This window comes from Carex rostrata, chromosome 23, assembly GCF_964058835.1.
Source record: "Carex rostrata chromosome 23, lpCarRost1.2, whole genome shotgun sequence".
Classification (NCBI taxonomy): domain Eukaryota; kingdom Viridiplantae; phylum Streptophyta; class Magnoliopsida; order Poales; family Cyperaceae; genus Carex; species Carex rostrata.
This window is the reverse complement of record NC_135940.1, coordinates 7,452,208-7,476,681: the sequence shown is the minus strand read 5'-3', so window position 1 is coordinate 7,476,681 and position 24,474 is coordinate 7,452,208. Positions and strand designations below refer to the sequence as shown.

The 24,474-nt window shown below is 33.8% G+C and overlaps 2 protein-coding genes across 3 annotated transcripts; one reads left to right on the top strand and one right to left on the bottom strand.

Moving 5' to 3' along the window:
- The first annotated feature begins 5,805 nt into the window (after window positions 1-5,805).
- Window positions 5,806-11,568, top strand: LOC144574510 (DEAD-box ATP-dependent RNA helicase 27-like). The gene is made up of 13 exons (XM_078324470.1): window positions 5,806-6,266; window positions 6,442-6,627; window positions 7,046-7,231; window positions 7,600-7,683; window positions 8,055-8,096; window positions 8,203-8,292; window positions 9,097-9,251; window positions 9,881-10,025; window positions 10,225-10,263; window positions 10,361-10,465; window positions 10,673-10,741; window positions 10,825-10,950; window positions 11,210-11,568. Exons 1-13 carry the CDS (start codon window positions 5,925-5,927, stop codon window positions 11,381-11,383), a joined length of 1,743 nt encoding a protein of 580 aa, XP_078180596.1. The 5' UTR covers window positions 5,806-5,924; the 3' UTR covers window positions 11,384-11,568.
- Window positions 11,569-12,849: 1,281 nt separating this feature from the next.
- On the bottom strand, window positions 12,850-21,674 carry LOC144574595 (DDT domain superfamily). Of its 2 annotated transcripts, XM_078324588.1 has the most exons (12): window positions 21,169-21,674; window positions 20,720-20,830; window positions 18,443-18,529; window positions 18,124-18,161; window positions 17,948-18,029; window positions 17,524-17,630; window positions 16,473-16,662; window positions 15,701-15,793; window positions 15,475-15,619; window positions 15,103-15,145; window positions 14,816-15,016; window positions 12,850-14,103 (listed from the first exon to the last, which is right to left on the bottom strand). In XM_078324588.1, exons 1-12 carry the CDS (start codon window positions 21,580-21,582, stop codon window positions 13,284-13,286), a joined length of 2,331 nt encoding a protein of 776 aa, XP_078180714.1. In that variant the 5' UTR covers window positions 21,583-21,674; the 3' UTR covers window positions 12,850-13,283. The 2 variants fall into 2 exon arrangements, with proteins under 2 accessions (XP_078180714.1, XP_078180715.1); XM_078324589.1 differs by lacking the exons at window positions 20,720-20,830; window positions 21,169-21,674 and adding an exon at window positions 19,186-19,204.
- Window positions 21,675-24,474: the final 2,800 nt, after the last annotated feature.

The following is a 24,474-nucleotide window of genomic DNA, read 5'->3' as shown; positions in this document are numbered from 1 at the left end:
TGTCCGACCCTCTTGGTCCGAGTCGGACCAGAGTTATGTCCGGGTCGGACCAGCCTTCGCAGAACAGCTCTATTTCAGCTGACAGCTGTCAGGACGATTCAAACCCTATAAATAGGCGGGATTCGCTCTTTCCAAGGAGAGAAAAAAACGACCATTTCCAGTAAAAATTGAGATCTGAGAGGAGCAAGAGAAGGAGCAATTGAAGGAATCTTGGAGAAGACTTGGAGAAGAAGGAAGGGAGCTCAAAGAGATCGACGGATTGCGAATTCTCTCCTCCTCCATCTCCATTCTGCCATGGCTTTCCCTCTCTCTTTACTTTCTTTGATCTCTAGATCTATGGATGAGTAGTTGACCTAGTTTCATGGATTAGGATCTATTTTCTTGTTTTGTATTGTATTGAATTGTTGAATCCTTGTATTGAATCTTGATTGTGTTTGTTTGCTTGTGATTGAACTGATTTTACTTGCTTGATCTGTCTTTCTTGATTGTATATGGTGTGCCTATGGATGCTTGATCACATCTACCAAGGTTATGTAACCATTACCTTTTCTTGAACCAAACCAAGCAATTGAGGTAGGAGTAGTGAACCGAAAGGTGAACCCGATCTGTAACCGACAGGTGAACATCTCCTCTAATCGATGGATTAGAGGATACCTTTAGAATTCCAACAAGCAACTAAGGTGAATTGAACCAAAACACGAAAGTTGAGGATTAGAGACCTTAGAGGGTAAAAACTGCAGTTCTATACCAAGTTAACGAACCAATATACGATAGTTGAGGTTTAGGAACATTAGGTATGGTCAGATGAACCCTACACACAAGATTTGTACCTGGTACCAGCAATCTGGTACATTAACTCAGTCTGGTCCGACCTCATTGTCCGACTCGGACCACAAAGGCCGGACCTAATGTCGGACCAACCAAGGTCGGACCTAAGGTCGGACCTCTTAGGTCGGACAGACTGAGGCAAAACAGAAATGAAATCCGAAATCCATGAAGCGCCTCTTACCATAAACCAAAACCAAGTTTATATCGCTTTCTTTACTTAGAATTGATTGATTGAATTGTTAGGAACATTAAATACTCAAAACACCCCTTTCTCACTTCTAGTACTTAACCAATTCGAGTCTAAGCCAAGTTTAGTAATTGAGTCCCGTCCCTGTGGATCGATACCTGACTTTACTACCAAGATAGGACTGTGCACTTGCAGTCTGAATCATAGTTAGGTCAAGGTTTAAACTGTACATCTTTTGGTGTATTGAAACTTTGTTCTATATACCCCTTTGGGGTGTAACAAATACCAATGTAGATGAAGGGAATCAAAATATTCGATCTGGTATTTTGTAAAGACAGGCTGTTTTACTTTAAAAAAAATAGCCCTCATTAGTCATGACTAGTTTGCCAATAAGATATAAACAAATAAACACAAGGAAAAAAATATCTCCAAATGTAGGATTAATTTTTATTAGTCACTATTTGATATGTTGGCTTATATTATTGTTCTCTGTAATAGAAATAAAAAATACAAAACAGTACTCTGGTTAGATATTCTTGGCTATATTAATTAACTTAATTCAAATTAAGCAGTACAACACCTTGTCCCGTTATTTATTTTCGAGTGGTTCATTATTTATTTATTTTTTTCCTAAGATCCTATTCCGTATATATATAATATATGTACCTACTAGCGTTTGTGGTAATTAATTGCATGATATATATATATATATATATAGAGAGAGAGAGAGAGTAAAGCTAGGGTGTGATGTGCTCATCAAGAGAGTTTGGTGAGCACAACTCCAAAAGTTCATCGGATCGACTTCAAATGCCGAATCCAAACCGTTGAAATACATGTGCTTCATGAGTGATGCATGTGCATGCAAAATATTGAAAGTTTCGAGTTCATTTGCTATACGGTCAAGCGGTTAAAGAAATAAATATTTTATTAAGTTAATTTATAAGTTGTTTTATATAGTGAATTTTTATTATATATTTCTTTGACCGCTTGACCGAGTAGCAAATAAACTCACAACTTTCAAAATTTTGCATGCCATCACTCGTGAAGCACATAGATTTCAACGGTTTAGATTTGACGTTTGAAGTCGATCCGATGAACACCCTAGCTTTACTCTCTCTCTCTCTCCCTCTATATATATCTCCATTCCATTATTAAGCACGTAGAGTGTCCGATCTGCCAACGGCTACGATTGAAAAATGAAATTTCAGATTTAATCTTAGCCCTCCAATTACATAATATGTCTTATTTTGATTAAATGCATCTGAATAATGTGTAGAAATCTAAATTAAATTAAAAACATACTTGCCACATGTACTGTCACACGATGCATCACAATTAAAATTAAATAAATTATGAAATTGAGCGATATAATATGTTTCCTTATTTCATTTATTCCTTATTTCTCACTTTCCAATTTAGCGATATAATTATGTTTCCTTATTTCTTTTATTCCTTATTTTTCTTCTATGTTTATATAGCTATTGATGTAAGAATTCTAGAAATATTATCAATTTTGTTTCTATACAAGTCTATACAGATCACAATGAAAATCAATTGAAAATCTTAGAAGCACAAATCAGTGGGACAGAAAGAAGGGAAAGAAAACAAAATTGGAAAGGTCACCAAAAATATGAAATCATTGGTACTTAAAATTTGTATTTGTAATTTCAGATTTCTTCATTCAGTTTGCTTACGACATGAGTATTATATCTAATCAGCTGTATCATATATTCTATTTTGTATAAATTAATTTAAAATTAGAAAGTTATTAATTCAAATCATTGGTACTTAAAATACAGGATCATCACATCATCAAATTGTTATAAGAGATCATGATTCAAAGTAATTAAAAATACAGAATCATATAATTCTATTCAAAGATCATGTTCCTCAATTTTTGAATAATTAATAATTTTATTGAATGTTTTTTTTCATATATATATTTTTCTCTTATAGTATGTCCTGTTGCAACGCACGGATATGATACTAGTATATATATATATATATATATATATATAGAGAGAGAGAGAGAGAGAGTGGCTAATATGGAGAACACATCTAACGGTTCGAATCGATCATTTAGACTTTAAAAATCGGAAAATAACTTGGTTGCACGGGAGGCGTGGTGCAAACGTTTTGATATTAGCCACTCTCTCTCTCTCTCTCTCTCTATATATATATATATATATATATATATATATATATATATTGTTTTTGTTCATACTCTAATGTAGGGATCTAAAATATGAAAGCTACTTTTTTTTCTAAGTATAGTTGGAGGTCAAACTATCCAATTAGTTTAATATCTACAAGGAATCTTCTATTCAAATTTCGAACATGTGATTTCTCACATATTGTTTTTGTTTTTGTCACTAGATCAAAGAGTAATTTTAATTTATATTTAGATCATGCAAGAATTAGTGCAAAAATAGAGAAATTGAGATTACTATACATGGGAATAGAGATAAAATAGTGATTTCTATATTAGTGTGTAAAACTGTAAATGATGCTAATTGGATTAGTAAAAATATTATATAGATTGTACATTTAGAACAGTGAATAGCTGTGATTGAAAAAAACTAATGTTAATGTGGTGCTAATTAAGAGAAGAAAAAAAATACGATCACTCAGGAGTCAGGAACATCACTAAAAATTGAAGTTAAGGGGCTTAAAAATTGAATATAATGTAATTTTATTTTATAAAGAGGATTGAAAATTATTGATACATATAAAAAATACAAAATTTAATAAACAAAATTATAATTTTCAATTTATAAAGATTGAGGGGGTAGCCTGACCCTCTTTTCCATCCGCTACCGTATGTCTACATGCGATCACATCTCAAGAATTTTCAAACCTAAAACTTGACAAAATTAGAAGAAGGTTTATATGTTAATTTTAATAAAAAAAATTTATTATTTTTTTACCGCTTGACTTTATACTAAATGAATTAAAAAATTTATAAATTTTATGTGTCAACGCATCACTCGTGTGGTAAATTGATTTCAACTGTTTAAATTCATCGTTTGAAGCTAATTTAACATGTTAATTGAACAGTTTGAATTTGTCTAAATTAATTTGATATATTTTGGAGTTACACTTCAATTGTACTCATATTGTACTCATATTTTATATATGATATATGACAGTATGGCACCTTTATTTTTGGACTATGTTGGTAATACTTTGTTTTGATTAGTTTTATTTTAAGTACTTTATTGCATTGTAAATTATAATAGCAGAATGATATTTTAGTATGCTATATATATATATATTTAGTGATATGTTATTTATAGTTTTGCTTCGTGGAAAATTATGAAGAATTAATTTTATAATATCTACCGATGTTATGGTGTATGAGTGTATCAGACGCTAGTTTTATTATGATAAAATTATAAATGACTCTCATTGAATTCGGATCCAGCTTCTCTCAGGTATCGTACCTGTAGACAATTCTCCTCACTTTACCGTTTGAGATCAAATCTCAGTCGGTTTGAGATTTGTGTAAGTTAAAAAGAACGGTCTGGATTCACTAATTATAAAAGATTCTCTTTTCAAGTAATGGAGAGGATGTTAATGTCCAGTGCAATATTGAAAGCAACAATTAGGCGGAGAGAAATTTCTCTATTTATACTCAGTTTATTCTTTTATAGAATTTAATTATACTACAAACTTAATAAAAGTTTGTATCAATAAACAAACTATATATTAAATGTTACTGAAGGGGAATGCAAAAATGACTACTTATTATTGCCTTTCGTTATTTTTTTGTTGACATTGTTATTTCGAGAGTTGAATTGAATAAAAGTTATTCTTGCATAAATTGAATGAATTGAACAAAAAATAATAAGTAACTTTAAAAAATAATGATTTGAATGAATATTGCTACAAATAGTAAAAAATATGACTTTATCTATGAAATTTAGATGTCAAAGTCTAGCATTGCATAATAAATTTTATTGATAACTTTTAATATGAATACATTTATTGATATTTTCACGATCATCGTTTTAAAAAAGAAGAAGGTGAAGTATGATATACCAAATAAAGTATTTTACTTTTTGACATCAACATAGAAATTTTAATTTGTATTTTTCTCTCATTTAATCAAAATATAAATTTTAAGAATGTGCATGTAATGACTACTTAATTTGATATAAAAATATATAATCTTTTTTCGAGCTGTGCATTTAGCTCTCAAAATAATAGTATCACCATAAAAAAAAAAATATATATATATATATATATATATATAAAACCAAGTCGAGTTATATTTTTATTTTTTTCATTCTTTCAACAACATTTGATATTTTTTTTATAAATATTTGATTTAAATTTTTTTATTAAGTTTTTACTATAATTATAATAACCTATAGAAGAACAAATTAAATATGAGTGAGAAAAATTCTCTCCAATAACTTTTTTTGTCTAGAAAATAATCTAACTGTTGTTCTCAAAATAGCTGTCCTAATCCTAACCAGTGAATCCGAATCACCCCAGGTACCTGAGGTGCAAGCTGAAAATCAGAGCCGTTCTTTTAGCTTGGCACAAATCTTAAAGCAATCTCCTAGAGTCACAATAGCTACCGAATTGATTTTGATCTGAATAGAATTAATCTGGACCGTTAATTTTTTTTAATTGCACCTCAGGTACCTGGACGGATACGGACTCCTAACCAGTTGGGTCCCAGTCCCAGGCATCATGAACCGCCGTCCGCTGCACACACACATTCACCCTAAGATTCGTGCAACGATTAAAATTTGGAAACCCTTTCTTCAATCTCCCCAAACCAACAAAAACCAGTGGACAAATCCGAACTATTACAAGAAAAAAATAAAATCCTCCTCTAGGGTTTAAGAGAGAAATAAAAAAAACAGCCGCCCCCGTCTCCACTCTCTGTTGCGCCGTCATGTCTCCGGCGACCACCGTAGCGAAGAACAAAGACAAAAAGTTGAAGAAAAGGAAGCAGAAGCACGCCACCACCAGGTCTCCTGGTGGTGAAGAGAGTGAGATTGTCGCTCATGAGGGGGAAGAAAGGAACGTAACTGGAGATGAAGAAGAACGAGAGGAAACACCAGTGGCGAAGAAACAGAGAACTGAAGGAGAGAGCGGAGGAGAAGAGAAGTCGATTAAGAAGAAAAAGGGGAATAAGGGCTCTGGCATTATGACTGAAAAACCTTTTGCTGATTTACCGATCTCTGAAGCGACCATGAAAGCCATTGAAGAAATGAAATTTGTTAACATGACTCAGGTACTATCTATTGAGATGGAAAAATGTTGTTTTCTATTGTAGAACATACTATTGTAGTTTTGTTAGTAATGGAAGTTGCAAGCATCTGATATTATGCCTTAAAAACATTATGTCCACGAACTATCTAGAAATGCGATTTGACCGAATTAATGATGGTTTTGTTTTAACTTTACAGATTCAAGCAAGATCAATTCCGCCTCTGTTGGAAGGAAAAGATGTGATGGGTGCAGCACAAACTGGTTCTGGAAAGACTCTGGCTTTTCTGGTACCAGCTATTGAGCTTTTGCATGCTAGTCGCTTCAGTCCAAGAAATGGAGCAGGTGTTATCATAGTGTGCCCAACCCGAGAACTTGCTATCCAGGTGTCTATCTATTTATCAAAAATTTCCACCTTTAGTTCAATTCTGTAATGCCCTTCACAAGTCGAATGAGTTTTATATTGCACTTGTCTAAATAATCTTATGTTTGGAGTGTTCTTGTGATTATATTTTAGCAGAAAAGTTATTTTGAGAAGAAATACTTATTGAGTTAGACTGTAGTAATGGAAAAATTATCCTACAAAATAGCTTAATTCAAATCTTAGTAATTTTACATTATAGTAAGTATAGAGAACATAGCAATAAGTCAATGACAACAGTACTGGTGTGTTCATTTAGGAATTTGAGGTATGCTTTAGTGTGACTTCACTCTTTTTATTTTGGCCAATACTTTCCTTGGGCTTCATGCGATTTTAAAATATGACAGTTCCTCGACATTTAAAATTTTGTTTTTATCTTGTAGACCCATGCGGTGGCAAAGGAGGTTTTAAAGTACCACTCACAAACACTCGGTTTGGTTATGGGAGGTAGCGGGCGAAGAACCGAAGCTGAGATTCTGGCTAAGGGAGTAAATTTGTTGGTTGCCACTCCAGGCCGGCTCTTGGACCATCTTCAAACCACAAAGGGCTTTATCTATAAAAACCTAAAGGTAAGTGTACAACCTTGGTTAGTTGTTTTTATTGTTAAATTTTTTTGGGGAATGGGCGGGGAAGTGGAGCACAACTTTTACCTTTCACTCTCTGTATTTAGCTATTGGATATGTTACACCAATTTAGAACGTATTAAGACTTCAAATTTATATTCAGTAAGAACAGTATTGTATGACTTACTAGCGGTCTATCTTGTGTTTGTGCTTCTAACTACAAAATTTAATACTTCAAATATTGATTTTGTTATGGGTTTCTCTCCTTTGGTTTTTGTTAATTTTTAAGGTATATATTCTTGTGCCTGTGATGATTTGTTTGACAAAAAAAGTTTACATGTTTATTGATGCATGATATGTTTTATGCTTGGCAGTGCCTTATAATTGACGAAGCTGATAGAATATTGGAGGCTAATTTTGAGGAAGACATGAAACAAATATTTAAGCGCCTTCCCCAGGTCGATATATTGTTCTCTCTATACTATCCCTTTTAACTGTTTAATCTGGATTCATAAAAAGTGCAGTTAGTATTCTCTAATTGTTGAAAATTTATGACATCTGTTACTTGATAGATGCAAAATACCTTTTGTGTCCTCATAAAACTGACAACAAAAGTGCTCTTCGTTCTATTAATACATAAATACCAAACTTCTACTGTATGCTGAAAATGGAGTGGATATGTTATATTTGCAGTTGTATGATTCTTGCTAGATAGTTGTTGCACTTGAATTAATATAAGACGTTGCCGTTTTACAAGGGCATGCCACATACTTCATTTATGATCACCAATAATCATGTTTCAAATCTCATGTTTTTTGTTCGCATGCAGAAAAGACAAACGGTGCTATTCTCTGCTACACAAACAAAAGAGGTTTGCACATAATCTTTGATGTTAACATTGTTATTGCTACTGTTGTTATGTGGTAATTATTTGTAATTTGAACATGACCCAGTTTTACTTATTTATTTTTATTCAGGTTGAAGATTTTGCAAGATTATCCTTTAATAAAAAAGAAGATGGCGGGGAAAAGCCGGTTTATATAGGAGTTGATGATTCCAGAACGAAGGTCAGAAATAGATATGAAATACATATATACAAATAAGAGAGATTTAATTTTAAAAGGTCAAAACTCAATACATACACAAATACATTTAATAATCATAAAAATAGATATGAATTATATATATAAGTTGTTGATATTACATTGTTCAATTCCATAGAAAATAGATAAGTGTTCGAAAATATCCAAACCAAAATATAAGTTGTTGATATTGCATACATTATATATAAAGCATGGATTTGAACCATATAGAGTTGTCGCTTCGGACTTTCGGTTTTGGAAAATCTAAACTGAACCAAATATAGAAAACCTTTGTAATTCAAAAATTCAACTGAATCGATCCATTTAAACGGAAAAAACAAATCATTTAATCCTAAATTTGTCAGTTTGGTTGAAAACCAAATAAACCGGATCCAATGAACACACCTAGCAATGGGGGTACCAGCTACTGTATGTTAAAAATTAGATAAATTTTTTTTTTAGATCTCTGCATAAGTTGAGTTGATTTAGAAGCAGTTTTGAGACGTATGAAAACTGCATTGGTTATTTTAAGCATAGTTATTTTAGGAATAGTTGGCATAGTGGTTAGTTGTTTTTCAGCATATTGTGTTGTCTGTGCTTATTTTAGAAAAGTTGTGGGTGTTTAATTTAGGTATGTTGTTGTGTTTTAAATACTTTAGAACTCAATGTAATTATAAGAGAGAAAATAAAGTGTTGTGTCTATTCAGAAGTATTATTCTCTCTTCTATCTTTTGCATACTGGCTCAAAGCAGTGCAGTATTGTTGAGTTTATCCCAACACTGTTTGCAGATGACTGTAGAAGGATTGGAGCAGGGCTATTGCATTATCCCTAGCAGCAAGAGGTTTCTAGTTTTGTACGCTTTTCTAAAAAGAAATGTCAACAAGAAGATTATGGTTTTCTTCTCTTCCTGCAATTCGGTCAAATTCCACTCGGAGCTTTTGACGTAAGATCTTTTTTTTACTTGTTATCTTATCCAATGTGGTTTATGTGATGGTGTTAAATTATTGGAACATAGGGGTGGTAATGAATAGTATTTCCTTTTATAAAATGGTTACATGTTCTTTTCTGTTTGCAACTCAGGCAACTACCACTCGGCACTCTGAGATGCAATTTTTGTTCAAGTTGTTATCTGTTGCTGTTCTCATTAATAACAAAAAGTGTCAAAGTATTAGAACTTAGTGGGAGTAGATTTTTTTTTTTTTTTCAAATAGAAACATTAAATGAGATAACTAAATTTTATCAGGCTCATGATCTCCTAAATTTATCAGGCTCATGACCTGAAGACTACAGGCTAGAATCTGAATATGAACATGCAAGTGCAATTATGGGGGAAAGTATTGCATTTACCATTACTGAAATTAACAAAATAAATATTGGCAATGTGCCATATGAATACATGAAACATAAAAAATTTCTCTGATGGAGAACCCCCTGTCACTCTATTTCAATGTTTTATGCTCTCTCATCTCTTACCTTTAGATTGTAAGAAAAAAAAATGAAAAATGTTGACCATGCATTATTTTGGTTATCACCAATTTGTGTTGTAATATTATAATGTTTGATTGGTACCAGGTACATTCAGGTAGACTGCATGGACATTCATGGAAAGCAAAAGCAACAGAAGCGTACATCCACCTTCTTTGAATTTTGCAAGGCCGGAAAGGGTATTTTATTATGTACTGATGTTGCTGCACGTGGGCTTGACATACCTGCTGTGGTTAGTTAACCGGACTTGTTTTTTTATATTTCCCTTCTAATATAGAACATTGTTGTGAATTGAAACCATGCATATGCACCATAAATATTTTATAAACTAATCAAATCACTCTGTAAGGATCTTAAATTAATTTTGCTTGCAATTAAACTTTTTCTGGAATCAAGTACTGAACTTCTCAAAATTATTTTCTTATTTTTAGGATTGGATTGTGCAATACGATCCACCAGACGAGCCGAAGGTTGTTAGCTCATCTATTTCAGCTTATTATTTTTTATTAAATTTGCTTCTACTACTGTTTGTAGGGATATACTAATAATATCGAATTGTGCATTCAGGAGTATATTCATAGGGTCGGGAGAACTGCTCGTGGCGAAGGTGCAAAAGGGCATGCTCTTTTGTTTCTCTTACCAGAGGAGATAAGCTTTCTTGCCTATCTGAAGGTATGGTATCTACTCATTTGTTTTCAGTAATTGCTATAATTCAAGGATTTGTGTAATGAATTGATAAAAGCAGGTGTCATTCTTTTAATTGCTGAGTTCAGTGATTGTTGATATATGGAGCATTATGCCTCCATCAAATGCTATTTCATTTTGGTATTGTGACTTGTGCTAACTAACTCATTGATTGTTATTCTAATGTTTTGGCAGGAAGCAAAGGTTCCTTTGAAAGAATACGAGTTCAATGAGAAAAAGGTGCAAAATTTGCAATCCCACCTGGTAAGTTCTTTCTATATTAACCCTTGTTCAGTTAGACTTGCAAATTATTGAATTTTAGATTTAATGAAAGATGAGCAATGCAGGAAAAGATAGTGGGAGAAAACTACTATTTAAACCAATCTGCAAAAGATGCCTATAGGTCCTACATTCTCGCGTACAATTCACATTCCATGAAAAATATCTTCGATGTGCATAGCCTCAACCTTAAGGTATGATACTGACTGCACACCTGTTATTATTTTTATTCTTGGCAATGAGATTAGAGATATAAATTGTATTTCAATCACCAAAACAGCAATTAAACAGGTGACTGGAAATTAACATTTACTAATTAGATGCTACTGTTAGTTTAGATGCTAAACATACTGGTACTAGTGTCCCACTTGGTACAGGTTGTACTGAGCATTTAGATTTGCAGTCTTTAGAAAATAACGAACCATTGTTGATCATTTGACATGCTTTTGTCAGGATATTGCTTCGTCATTTTGCTTTAGCACCCCCCCAAAGGTAAATTTAGACTTGGAAAGCAACACCTCAAAGGTGAGGAAGAAGATGCGTCAGATAGAAGGCAACCGGCATGGAATTAATCGCAGAAATCCTTATGGGAAAAACAAGGATAACAGGCAGCTTTCTAGAATTTAGAACAGGGTTATGACCTCATTTATGTTTTTAATACTAAATTTTGACGTTGAGGATACCAGTTTTGTAATGGGATGTTTAGGAAATTTAATGTTTTGCTCAGTAGATGCATTGTTATACGATGTAAATCTTTGAACGATTTATGGTCAGATGTTTTTGCAATTTATTTGGTATTTAGTTTTACAATCTAAGCATTGGTCTCTCAAACAGTCAAACTTGGTTAGAATTAAACCAGCCCTTTTCTAGCAGTGGCATAGTTTTGAAATCCCGTTTTAGTGAAGTGAACCATTTCTGGAGTTGACACATTTAAGTTATGAAATAAAACCTCGTGTCTGGTTTATATTTTCATTTCTATAAAGTTGGGTCTTGGATCTAGAACACTAGATAGTTTGCAGTCCGTCAGCCTACAATGTACAGATTAATAGATTAATGAAGGAAATTAATCATGTCGTTACTGGTTTCTTTGCAGCAAGTCACTGAATTTTACTTCGCCATCTCAGTATACTGTCTTCGGTGCTGTTATTTCAACAAAAGTTAACACCAACAATTACTTCTGTACGTCGTATTTTGTGTATTCTGTGTACAACTGCGAATTCTCTTGGGAGTAGATGATTGATCATCAATATTCAACCATTGAAACATGTACTTGTTATTCTTAATTATTGTTAGTGTTACATATTTGACAATAATGTTTCAATGGCTGAATGTTTCAATAATAATAATTCCCAATTGTAGAGTATGGGAATAGACTAGGCCCTAAATTGAGCACATGTTTCTGAATATTGAATTCATCTAATTAACTAATAATCAATAACATTAATTTTAACACATTCTCATGATCATTCTCGCACATATTCAAGAGTATGAATTCCCATAAATTAATTTGTGAATTTTTGTATCCAAAACTCATATCCCGCACAAATCCATAAAACTTAACATGCCCTTAAGAAAATTTGAACTGAACGATTAGGCCACACAGACGTACTTCTTTATTTATAATCAAAATCTAGCAAACATTGGTATCTTTTTTTTATGATGGAGAACGTGTTGGAATAAATTTAAATCGGATTGCTGCAAAATAAAATAAAATTAATAATCAGCAATTTGTTACTCGGATAGCTTTATTGTATTTAACCGTATTATGTATTCAACATGCAAGATAATTGGAATCACCATCAAGATAACTCGGAGTTATCACTCGTTAATGATATGATGTATGGAAGTAATTGGAATCATAATTTTTTACGAGTAATGTAAATTGTGAAGTTTGGATCCCAAGGAGTTAAACTTTAAAGAAAATTTCTTGTACAGGAGATGAAAAGCGAAGAAACATGATTATGTTCTCAAATTAATCTGCTTTTCATGCAATTGTTGCTACCTTCTAATTAAAACTTGGTATGCTTGATTTGAACCAACAATTTACCTAAGCAGATAAAAAAAACCAAATAATAAACCGAGATACACGTATCTGATATTACCTTTCAGCATCAACATTATAAAAATTAGTTGCTCAAACCCATTCAAGCTACACTGTGTTCAAATAAGATAAGAACCATGCTAGTTCCAGGGCGATATTTTTCTCCGACATAATAAAATACACTAAGAGCTACACTAGGGTTGTCACGCCTAATTAAAAGAGGCAGTAACTAAAAACCGCAGATCTAGTTGCAAACAATAACCAGCATTACTTGTACATTCTACACCTGATATGCATAGTGATACATAATGAATACAAAACTTCGCAACATTAGCTACTAAGTGCTATAAATCCAATCCTTCGGTACTAAAACGAAGGGACTCGAAAGTTCTCTACCTTCCGACAGCAGTAGCTATGTTTCTGACCATTATCAATTATTTTGCTTCCAAAGATTCATAATTTCATATCCAATAATATCACTCTCATTTAGCTATCATCCATATCCTCATCTTTCACTGGCATGTCGGGCCCGTCATCAAAACCCATGTCAGGTGCAGGATCATTCAAGTCTAGAAACCTTCTAGGCAAGCTATCCTTCTCTTCGTTTGGACTCCTCTCCTTGTCCAATGACTCTTGCTTCTGCTCTTCTTGCGCTACCATCTCTGTATATTCTTTATTAGTCACTTCATTGCCACCGTTACTATCATAATTACTATGCTCGCCACCATTATTATAATTATTATCATAATCAACATCCTCTTCCATCTCTTCACCGGCTTCTTCATTCCGATCCTGGCTTGATGTCGAAACCTCCTGATCATTCTCCGAATATGCCCCATCAGCATCCGCATCGGAATCCGTGTCCGACTCAGACACCTCATACTTCCTATAATTAATCTTTGGCCGGGTAGACCGCTTGCTCCTCCTGAGGCCTGTGTCAATCTCACCAACCGACCTCAGTTTCCTCCCACCCCGCTTTGACCTCGCAGATTCTTTCTTGTGCCGCCTTGACCGGCGGCTCATCTCCAATTCTTCTTCACTTGAACCAATGGAGTAATCCTCTTCTTCATCACCGGATTCGTCTTCTTCGGGATTTTCATCATCTTCTTCATCGTCAAGTTTGTACTCTTCATCTCCTTCAGAGCCACTTGAGGCGGACTTGCTCTTGCGTGTCTTGAGGTACTCATCGTCATAGACAGCCTCGCCAACAATGTCATCATCACTTTCAAAGGTCGCATCAACATCATAGGAAACCGCGTCCACAAAGTCCTCGGAATATCTTCTAGGTCTTTTTCTTCGCCGGTTGCTGAGATTAGAAATAACAACATAAAAAAAATTGTATGGTTGAACAGGACTAGTCAGGTCCATTACAGGGTTGTACTGTACATAAATCCAACAAAGTTTTTTACTTGATCATTTTCTCTTTTCACTACTTTTTCTTTGAGGGCTCAAATGCCTTCATTTTTTTGTGCCTCCATCATGCTTCTATTTTTAAATTTTCTAATAATAAAAATTATAAAATTTATATGTCAAAATAAAACAGTTAGATGATATCTTTTTTCCTCTACATGCATATTAGAAATAATCACTTTTCGATTTTGGTTTTATATGAATTAATGAGTTCAAAATCAACATCCAAAAATTATCCACATCAATGTATTTTTGCAAGTTCTTGATACTAATCAAAACAAAATTCAAATTTCATGATCTTTTACGTGTGCATAGAGAAAATGATACAAGATCATATCTAACGGTTTTATTTTGCTATTTAAGTTTTCAAAATTTTTAAGTTATTGTAGTTCTAAAAATGGAGGTATTTGAACATTCATTTCTTTCTGGTCAGCTGGCTTGATTTTTTTCGAAATGAGGGGCTCAAACATTCAAATTCTAGCCAGACAACAATGAGAAAAAGAGTCACCAAGGTTAATTGGTATTAAAGTTTTTTACATTTACTATAAAGGTTATACTAGTATGTGCAATTATGGTACAATCTCGTATGAGGCACAATGGCAACTGACCTTCTGTCCAGAGACTCATCTGGGTCACCTTCATGATCCGTTTCTGCATAATTATCCTCAGACTTAGGAGATGCAGGATCATGAAAGTCGTCAGGCGGAGATGATGGTCCGTTGGATTTACCATTGGCAGAAGCCTCGTGTCTTGGCATTACTCTCCTAGTGCTGCTACCAACAGCAGGCTCAGGTGACTCCTGACTTCTCCTAAAATCATACACAATTTGTAGAGTGCGAGTATAAGTTAGTCTATTCTTAATTATAAATTTGTGGTTTGAGCATGATGTGCATACTTTGTAAGTTTTATTGCCTCGTTGATTGACCGGTCATAGTCATCTGCAAATGATTACACAAAAAAATTACTATTAGTTTAGTAAAGAAATTGGACATAGCACAACTATATAGACAAAATAAATATAACGAGGCTCATAAGTCATAACTGATATTGGGGTAACAATGTGATCTTAGTTTTATCACCTCATTTGTCTGTTAAATTACACCAAGTTCAAAAAGAATCTGTTTTCCAAATAATTACTTTTCAAACAAGACTTGGCTGTTCAAAAAGACAATGTGCAGATCTGAAAAAAGTTACGAAAACCTCACAAAAATAACCAAAAAATGTAGGTAACACCTTTTTTTTTTTTTTTGAAACCTGAAACTCTTACCAAAAGTGTAGGTAACACTTTTCCTATGGCGAAGGGAACGACCAGATGTAACACCATCAGCTGTCAAATAGCTGTTGAGAAGAAGTGCTTCCCTTTGTTGCTTCTTTAACAGTTTCTCTTTCTTTTGCATTAGTGCAATATTCATCTACACAAAATATATATGATTAGATTAGTGCATGGTAGGTATTTTATTCACTCCTTTGCTGGATAATGATAGATGATTTACTTTGTGAGTTTTTTCTATCTCGGGAAGAAAATCAATCTTCAATTTCTTAGCAAGTGAGACTTCCGTCCGATTCTTGCTTGCAAAAAGCTTATCCTGCAAAATAAGATAATAGGTTCTTTTTATATTTTGCTAAATAACATGCAATACTACTTTTGCGGACCAATTAAACTAAAATAATTGAATAAAATGTGATTTAGGTTATTAACTAATGTATAAATTCCAAAATAACACACAGTCATTTACGCAATGTGAATATTAAAAAAAATGCTATGGTCATTTAAGCATCGACAAAATCACCTCATAAACAAAACTAACATTCATTTATTTTACTATCACTTTTCAATATGAGATGTGGACATGAAGGTACTCACTGAGCATTTATTGGCCGTGAACATCTAATTGAAAACATCATATCAAAGGAAACATTGTAGTCACAACCAGTACAGCCAGGGGCAGAGCCAGACTTTTTGACTATGGGGGTCAGTCGTGAATGTGGTCATTCATATAAAATTTTCATGCTGCGAATGGGGGTCAATTTATAGTACCGGTAGTATTTTGCTCTAAACTGTATAGAAAATCGTATGCAAGTACAAAAATTTTGAAAATAATAATGGGGGTCAATTGACCCCCATTACTTCTTACTACCTCCGTCCCTGAGTACAGCTACTTACTAGCATTACTTCTTACTACCTCCGTCCCTGAGTACAGCTACTTACTAGATGATAATTCTCATGCTAAATAATAAGTATACACAAAGGCACAAATAACGTACCGAAACTTCTTGAAATTCATCCAAATTGGTTGCAACTGTTTCCCATTGGTAAGTAACAATAGGAGGCGGTGGAGGGGGAGGTCGTCCTTTCCTTTTCTTTGTATCGGGCTTCTTAGCCTCAACTGTTGGTGTCTCAACTTTCCTTATTTCACGGTACAGCCTATGACCAAGCATAGGATCATCCTCGTACCTGTAGTATTGAAATTCAAAATTACAGATCTCATAATTTAAATATAAACACGTAACAACATGGATTATAGCACCAGATGTATTTTAGTAATACCTTAATAAAAATAATAATAACAACAATATAGTTTCCATAAGCACAGTTTATAGGAATGTTATAGCCAATACCCAGTCTAGTGCCTATAAGCACATACAAGTGGTACATTTTAATTCAGGAGTGGTTCAGTACCAGATGACGAAGATGAAAATTTATTGAAGGTTCAAATGCCTCATGTTTTTCATGCCTCACACATTTTATCTTCATTTTCAAAGTCCAAACAGCTGACCCGAACCTCTAAACATGATCTCCATATTAAAATGTTCTTGGAGACCAAATTTTATATTTTTTAAAATTCATAGGTACAAAATCAAAGTTTCTGGACCACTCAACAATGATTTTGAACCTATATAAAAAAATTCCCAAAAAATATAAAATTTGATCAGTTCAGATCGCCTATTTGGACTTTGAAATCAGATATAAGAGATGGGCATATGAACCCTCAAATTTATTAGAATTTATAAACTAAATTAAAAGTACGGATTGACATCAGAATCCCCCCCCCCCCCCCCCCCCCCCACACACACACGATCATAATTGTAGATATGGACGGACATGGTTGGTCAATAAAAGCGTGAGAAAAAGAACAATTTATAGACAAACAACCAACAGAGTTCATTGAGTACAACCTGCAAGCACATTTAACCGCAGGTGACCATTTAAGCTACGGAAAACTCACCAGTCAAAAGTATAATTATACTTGAGATTAGGCATGATAACATATTTGGTGTGAATAGTTACTATTCTTAAAAATTATTTGGTACCTACCAATAGGAGATTCCATAGGAGTCACCACCAACCCGTTCTTTACGAAATAACGACAGATGGGCGCCACGTTTTAATGAATGGTCAATGTAATTCCGAATATCTTCTTGCTGAAAACAACACATTTCATAATAACCATATAAGCTAATAGATCTGCCTGCTTGGTTACTCGGTTAGCACAGGATAGTACAATACCAGTTAATAATTTATACCTCATTCTCAAATCTGATGATTACTTTTGTGGATTTTAATGGTTTATTTGTCTTAAGTTTAAGCAGCATCAGAAACTTCCAGATAGTGATTACTGTAATACTATATCAAACTCCGGTACTCATCACTGACATGAAAACAACATAATAGGCAACCAATAAACTGTAAAATCCCAAATCTATGAAATAAAAAAATTGTTGACAATATATAAACAAACCTCAACTCGAATATCACATATTGCCTTCAAAACCACCAGACGAGTGGCTGGATCAAGTATTTTATACGCCTCAATCTCCGCACTAAGAAAAACACATACACTCAAGATTGGGATTACATCAAAATATAAGAGAATCCTATTTGATCTGAAAAGACACACTATATTTAAATATTTACCCGTGATCTGCAACAATCGGCACTTCACCTTCTCCGACCTGATGTATGGAACTGAGTGAGTTTTTGCATGATTTATGAAGCGAATTATCACACCAGTACTAGACCAACTTGTACTGTACAACTTATATGTTTAGGGGTATTCAGGACAGTAACATAGAAAACATAATTACTACTAAACCAATTCATATAATATATGATAAAACTCAAAAGAAAGGTGAGAGAAAAAGATTATTCAGTTCAAGAATCATCTGGTGCAAACATAAAAAAATATATATTTTGTAAAAGAACTAAATCTGGTACAATAATTTGGTACACGTACCCAATGCCACCAGTCTCTCAGTTTTCGGCACAACACTGTAACCCAAGTTCCACGTCCCATGGCCATGCGTGTTACAGGAGGGATTGACTGTCCATACAAAACAAATTTGCAAATGTCAGATATATAACATCACGTATTATCAGATTGACTAATATGTGATTAAGATGAAGTGTTCTTTCTATTTTGCATTTTCTTTGCCCAGACAAAGTTTCATCTTCTGTATCCTCCAAGAACCAAAATTTTAACTAAACATGAAAAAGGAAAGAAAGAAAGAACAATGATAAGGTCTAAAGAGTTTATGCTAATGTAATAACATTAGCATATAATAACAGTTCAAAGTTTATTATTTCATGTTCAAACGGTCGATCCAAGCGGCTCTCTAAATCTTCATAACAAAATCATATAGAATACCAAAATTTTCCATTTTTAGAATTATTTTTTTACTATTTTCTATGATTTCTAAAAGATACCCTAAAATAATAAAACAACAGTAAAAAAAATCCGAAAAAATGATAAATTTTGGTATTCTACAAGATTGTAATATGTAGATTTTAGGGTTAATTTTCCATACGCCCTTCAACGCATCTTAGTTTTCTTATTTCTCCCTCGAGACTTTAATTTTTTTATTTACCTTTCGACTGTTCTAACTCTATCTTATTTGCCACTTTAACTTGTTATTGTTAAGGTAACTCTAGTGAAATGACGATTTATCTTTGGCTTAGAATAGTAATTGACAAATTTACCCTATTCTCTCTATCCTATTCAACCTTCGCTTTTGCGACTTCGCTCTTTTCTCCAATCAACCAACAAGGCGAGAACAATTGCGATCAACTATTTCCCAATTAATATCACCCAGCATCTTTGTCCGTTATCCCACTCAAAACCACCGCAATATGTATTGAGAAAATTAAACTTAATTGATAGCATCAAAAAACATGGTCTCCACTATTCTTGTCCATTGTTTCAATTATTACTCCATTTAACTTCGGGTGACACATGATATCAACCTCTTTCTGCTACCTTAGACATTCCAAAAAGTATGAGTGATACTTTAACATCTAGCCTTAATTAGTTGATTCAGTAAGGCAATTTAAAAAAAAATAGTCAAAGTTGTGGGACAAAGTCTTAAGTGCAGCAGTTGATACGTTGGTATAAAAACTTGAATAAATGTAATTGTCGCAATTAAATTTACTAGTGAGATTATAATAGCATCCAAAAAGCGCCAACATATATTGGTGTCTTTTATTAAAACACATTTAATTTCTTTTTAACCAAAAACACCCACAAGATAACACCAAAAATGATACCAAAACATTTCTTACTCACTAAAGGCCTTTTAGGCTGACGATTGATCTCCATATCTCTTGAATTCAGCAGAAAAGAAATGAGCATTTCTTATAGTTAGCTAACCATTGTAGTATCTGATTTACTCATGAGTATGTTACGGGTGATTCACACTTTCCATAAGATGGCAGAAAACTCTAAGAGTAAGGGTATAATGGGAAAATGTAGATTCTGACAATACTAACTGTGGATAATTAACTCATGGGTAAATAGAAAAGGATAAAAAGAGTCAAGGGATATATGAGATATAATAGTGAGTACAAGGGTAAATAGAAAAATGAAGAACTTTTTGAGGGTAAAAAGAAAATTAACCCTACATTTTATTAAACCGCTTGGATCTACCGTTCGGACATGAAAAGATAAAATATGACCCCTTAGCATATAGGCCGCTATGCTAGCGTTAGGACCATAATATCAGGTCTAAAAAAATTAAAATGCTCAATCTATCATTTTGCATAATCTTACAAGCTAGTCTCCCAGTCTGTGGCATGTATAACTATCTCCCAAAAATAAGCTGTTTAAAGTATGTTAACTCGTGACATTCTAAAGTCCAATATAAGCTCTAACAAGGGCTAAGCTACTGCAGAATAACTATTTGACCTCAGAGAGAAGTAGAAAGAAAGATAGATTTTGCACTAAGTACGAAGATGTTTGGATGTGTCAAGAATAGAAGCTGTTCTAGAATAGGGGCTATTCGGAATAGCAATGTGCATCCAAACAACATTTCTATTAATCCAAATAGCACCATTTTCACACTATTCTAAAAATCACTATTTTTTCTCTATTCTCATTTACTATTCTCAAATTTCACTATTCTAGCTATTCTAGCTCCCATCCAAACGTACTCTCATACGCACGTACATAATCTGAAAATAAAAGCTGATGAGCTGAAATGGCCACAGCTTGAAACCGTCATAATAAGAAAGCACTAACCTTAAGTAACGGCATATGAATATCATCAAGTATGTTATTAGGAGATATCAATGATGACTCTAGTTCCTCTGCCGTGAATTCAGCTGCTATGTTCAGTAGCGACCGGAAAACCTATAATCAAACTTCCATTTTACCATCTCAATTCCAGTAAAAACTAAACTAGGCATATGAAATGAAGCACGAAAAAAGAAAAAGAGAAAATTGGGAAGAAGAGAGGAATGCAGAACAAAGCAAGCATCCAGTGATTGTTTAGAGAGGAGATTAACACAAAAGTTCTTCACATTTCTCATTCATCTCCTTTGTCCTCCCCAAATATTGCTAACCAAATAGTACATTTTGAACAGTAACCAAATTAGGGTTTCCCCACAACTTCCCATCTCCTAGGGCTTCCTCCTTGTGAAAGAAACGCAACTAATTTAACCATCCTTTTTCTTTTTCTAAGTTCTTACATGTAGGAAGTTCAGCACAGAGGCGAGTTGCCACATGGACCTCAGCTTAAACAGCGGCAAGTCGTCAGCGGGAACCGGATCGGGAACAAGTGGGGTAACCACCCGAACCGAACTCCCCGCCTCCTCTGTCTTCTCTCTCCGACGACGCTCCGGCGGCGGAGGTGGCGGCGGTTCCGCGTCACGTATCCGGGATCGACTTGTGCAAGCGCGCGGTAACCTTTGTCTTCGCCCAGCTGGGGAGGGGGAGGGTTCTGTACTTGGAACTGGGGAGGGACTAGGGTTAGGTTTAGAAGGGGGATCGGGTGGGGAAGAAGGAGAAGGAGATCGTGGAGAGGGAGAAGGCATGGAGGGGAGATCGGGCTGAGAAGAGGAGAGAAGAGGGTTTGGAGAGGGGGAAGAGACGAGAGAAGCCATGGAAATGGGAACAGAAAGGGGAAAGAGAGAAAAGGGCAATATGGGGATTTTACGTGAATGAGGAAGATGAGGTGCGTGGCATACTGTTCTGATTTCGTACTGCTTCCTAGTTCCTACTGGTTTACTATCGTGTTTGAACCGATAATAAGTTTTAACTCAAATTTGAGTTTATGTCTGGACCGTTCGATCTGCTTTAGCATTAATATTAAAGGGATCCTTCCAATCCATCTCGGGTCGGATTGGTCCGGATTCTGATTGGACGGTTTGGATCTAGACTGAATATTTTGCGTTACTTCAGAGGATCCGGACTCGATTATCGCGACTTGCTGCATATAAAGTAAGTACGAGAACAGAAACATGGGAACAAACTCATGACGAAGACCAGCTCCAAGGAAGATTACACCTTTTGTACCATTAAATGCTTGAGCTAGTATTAAGTTCATTTTGTACGAGTTAAGATTCTTCCTTTCATTTATAAAGAGTGTTCTAAATAACGCGCTATAGCGTTTTTGGACCCTGAACGCTAAGTTATGACATAATAACATGCTATTTGAGCTACGGACGCTATAGCGGTAATAGCGGTCCACTATAGCATGTAGCGCAAATAGCATCCGCTATTCAACATTTGCTTTTTTTTTTTTCAATTTATATGAACTTTAAATAAAGGCTCAAATTGGATTTTAACCGTAATTTTTTTTTTTTTGCAATTGACGTACTAAGCTTTATATTAAACTATTAAATATTTAATGAGAGATCCATCAAACGAAATCAAAATAAGGAAGCTACAACGCGTTATGCAACATGAGCTTTTTTTTTTCTTTCCAATTTATATGAGTTTTAAATAAAGCCTTAGATTGAATATATTAAGATATTTCTTGAAGTAACAAAATGATACTTACTATACAGTAGTTTGAATATTTTGAATATATTAAGATAGTTAATTATGCCATGATGTCTAAGTTATTTTGAAATTTAAATAGAAAAAAAATATATTATGTCATGATGCTGAATATATTTTGAATATAAAAAGAATGATAGTTTATGATATTAGTATTACTATGGATATTTTGAGTCGCAATTTGGACTTTTTATTGGTTCAATATGAATATTATAATTTTTTAATCAATTTGATATTATTTATTGTTCTATGAAACTTAGATAATGTTGATATTTAGTACAAAACTACAAATATATGATATAATTTTTATAAAAATAAGAAAACGCTATGTAGCATAGCTTTCGCTATAGTGATGCTATTCGCTATAGTTTTTTTTATAGGCTTCCCGCTATGACGCGATAAACGCTATTTAGAACCTTGTTTATAAAGATAAATGATTTTTTTAAAACCTGGTAGTGACTCCCAAGTATAATTTTTATTAATTAAATATAAATTACATTCATCATTCTACATCCAGAACGTCATCCACTCGAATTCATCAATATCAACATCCGAACATCCCCTAACATCTAAATCTCAACATTTAACAACTAAAATAACAAAAAAAAACCCTCTCCATCAGTAGTAGACATCGACGACCTTCAACATCGACTGGCCAGTGACTGGAGGAAAGAGAGCATCTTTTTCTTCTTTTTCTTTTTTCCACTAGGTTTGCAGGTGGAAGAGGCCAGCGCGGCCTCGGCCTCCCTTCCCAATCAAGGATTTTGTGTAGGGGGTGTTGATAGGATGGTTGGAGGCGCTAGGAGACGGAAGAGATGACGGCTAGGGATATTGTTGCGACCTCTTCCTGAAACTCTCGACTAAGGTGTCAGGGGACGAGAGAGCTAGCGGCTAGGGCTATCGTCGCTGACTCTCTCTTCTTCTGAAGAGTGTAAAGGACAACGAGGAGGTGCAAAAGTTGCGATGGAACCATGGAATGAAAATGAAGAGATGACTTGCTGGCGAGAACAGTGGAGCTAGGAGTGGCTTACTTCTGATAAAAATATAACTCAATGAATCAATGTAATTGATTTTTAAATTAAATTTTAATAATTAAAACGTAAAATTGCACCAAAAGAATTCATTTATTTTATATACATAAAATAATTATCGCTATATTTTACTTTATTTATTTCAATTGCCATTAAAACCCTACAAATTAGGGTTTTACTTTTTTTTTAAATGAATGAGATTAACAAATAAAACAAAATTGACACATATCTTTCTAACAATGAAAGCAACATAAGATTTACTTCGTCGGAGCTAAATTTAATATTTACATCACTTGAAAAAAAAAAAAGGATACGATTGACATTTTCACCGAATGTCTTGCCAAAAACCTTGCTTTTGCGCACAATTTCACCGAAGATTTTGACCGTTCCAAATTAAAATCCTTCAAATTGTGTTCAATCCTTTCTTTTCTTGATTTCCAAGATTAATAAACCGTTCTTTTTAATGACCCTTATTTATGAAAATATTTGTTTACTTCGGAATAGTTTTGTCGGAGGTCACTGAATTTACCTCTAATTCGTTTTAGCCACTCTATATTATATTTATTCATTTTTTAGACAATGAACTTTAATAATTATCCAAATTTGATCATTCCGTTATTTCTTTTTTCATCTAAAGCTACTGTGGCATTTATCTTAGACATGAAGATTAATATAGAAAAAAAAAAACAGAGAGAGAGAAGTCCTCTCTCTGTCTCTCCATTATTTTTTCTTTAGAAAAATAAGATTAATATAGAAATAAGCCCATGACATATGTACTTAATTGCAAAACTTAATAGAGCATTGTAGTATTTAATTAGAACAACCTAAAAGGCATAAATGTGTTGTCAGAAACTTAATATAGTCAATAACTACTGATGCATACAAGTAGTGTTTATGAAGACATGTTAAAAAAATTATGAATAACTAAACAAAAGGAAACTAACAGCCTCAGACAGTTCTAAT

Excerpts from the sequence above, each read along its gene's own strand:
- LOC144574595 (XM_078324588.1), bottom strand. The coding sequence starts at position 21,582 with ATGGCTTCTCTCGTCTCTTCCCCCTCTCCAAACCCTCTTCTCTCCTCT. Across the intron at positions 20,831-21,168 it reads CTGTGCTGAACTTCCTACAT|GTTTTCCGGTCGCTACTGAA; the intron begins GTAAGAACTTAG and ends GTTTGATTATAG. Across the intron at positions 15,794-16,472 it reads ATGAATTTCAAGAAGTTTCG|GATAAGCTTTTTGCAAGCAA; the intron begins GTACGTTATTTG and ends CTTATTTTGCAG.
- LOC144574510 (XM_078324470.1), top strand. The coding sequence starts at position 5,925 with ATGTCTCCGGCGACCACCGTAGCGAAGAACAAAGACAAAAAGTTGAAG. Across the intron at positions 10,264-10,360 it reads ATCCACCAGACGAGCCGAAG|GAGTATATTCATAGGGTCGG; the intron begins GTTGTTAGCTCA and ends TTGTGCATTCAG. Across the intron at positions 10,742-10,824 it reads AAAATTTGCAATCCCACCTG|GAAAAGATAGTGGGAGAAAA; the intron begins GTAAGTTCTTTC and ends TGAGCAATGCAG.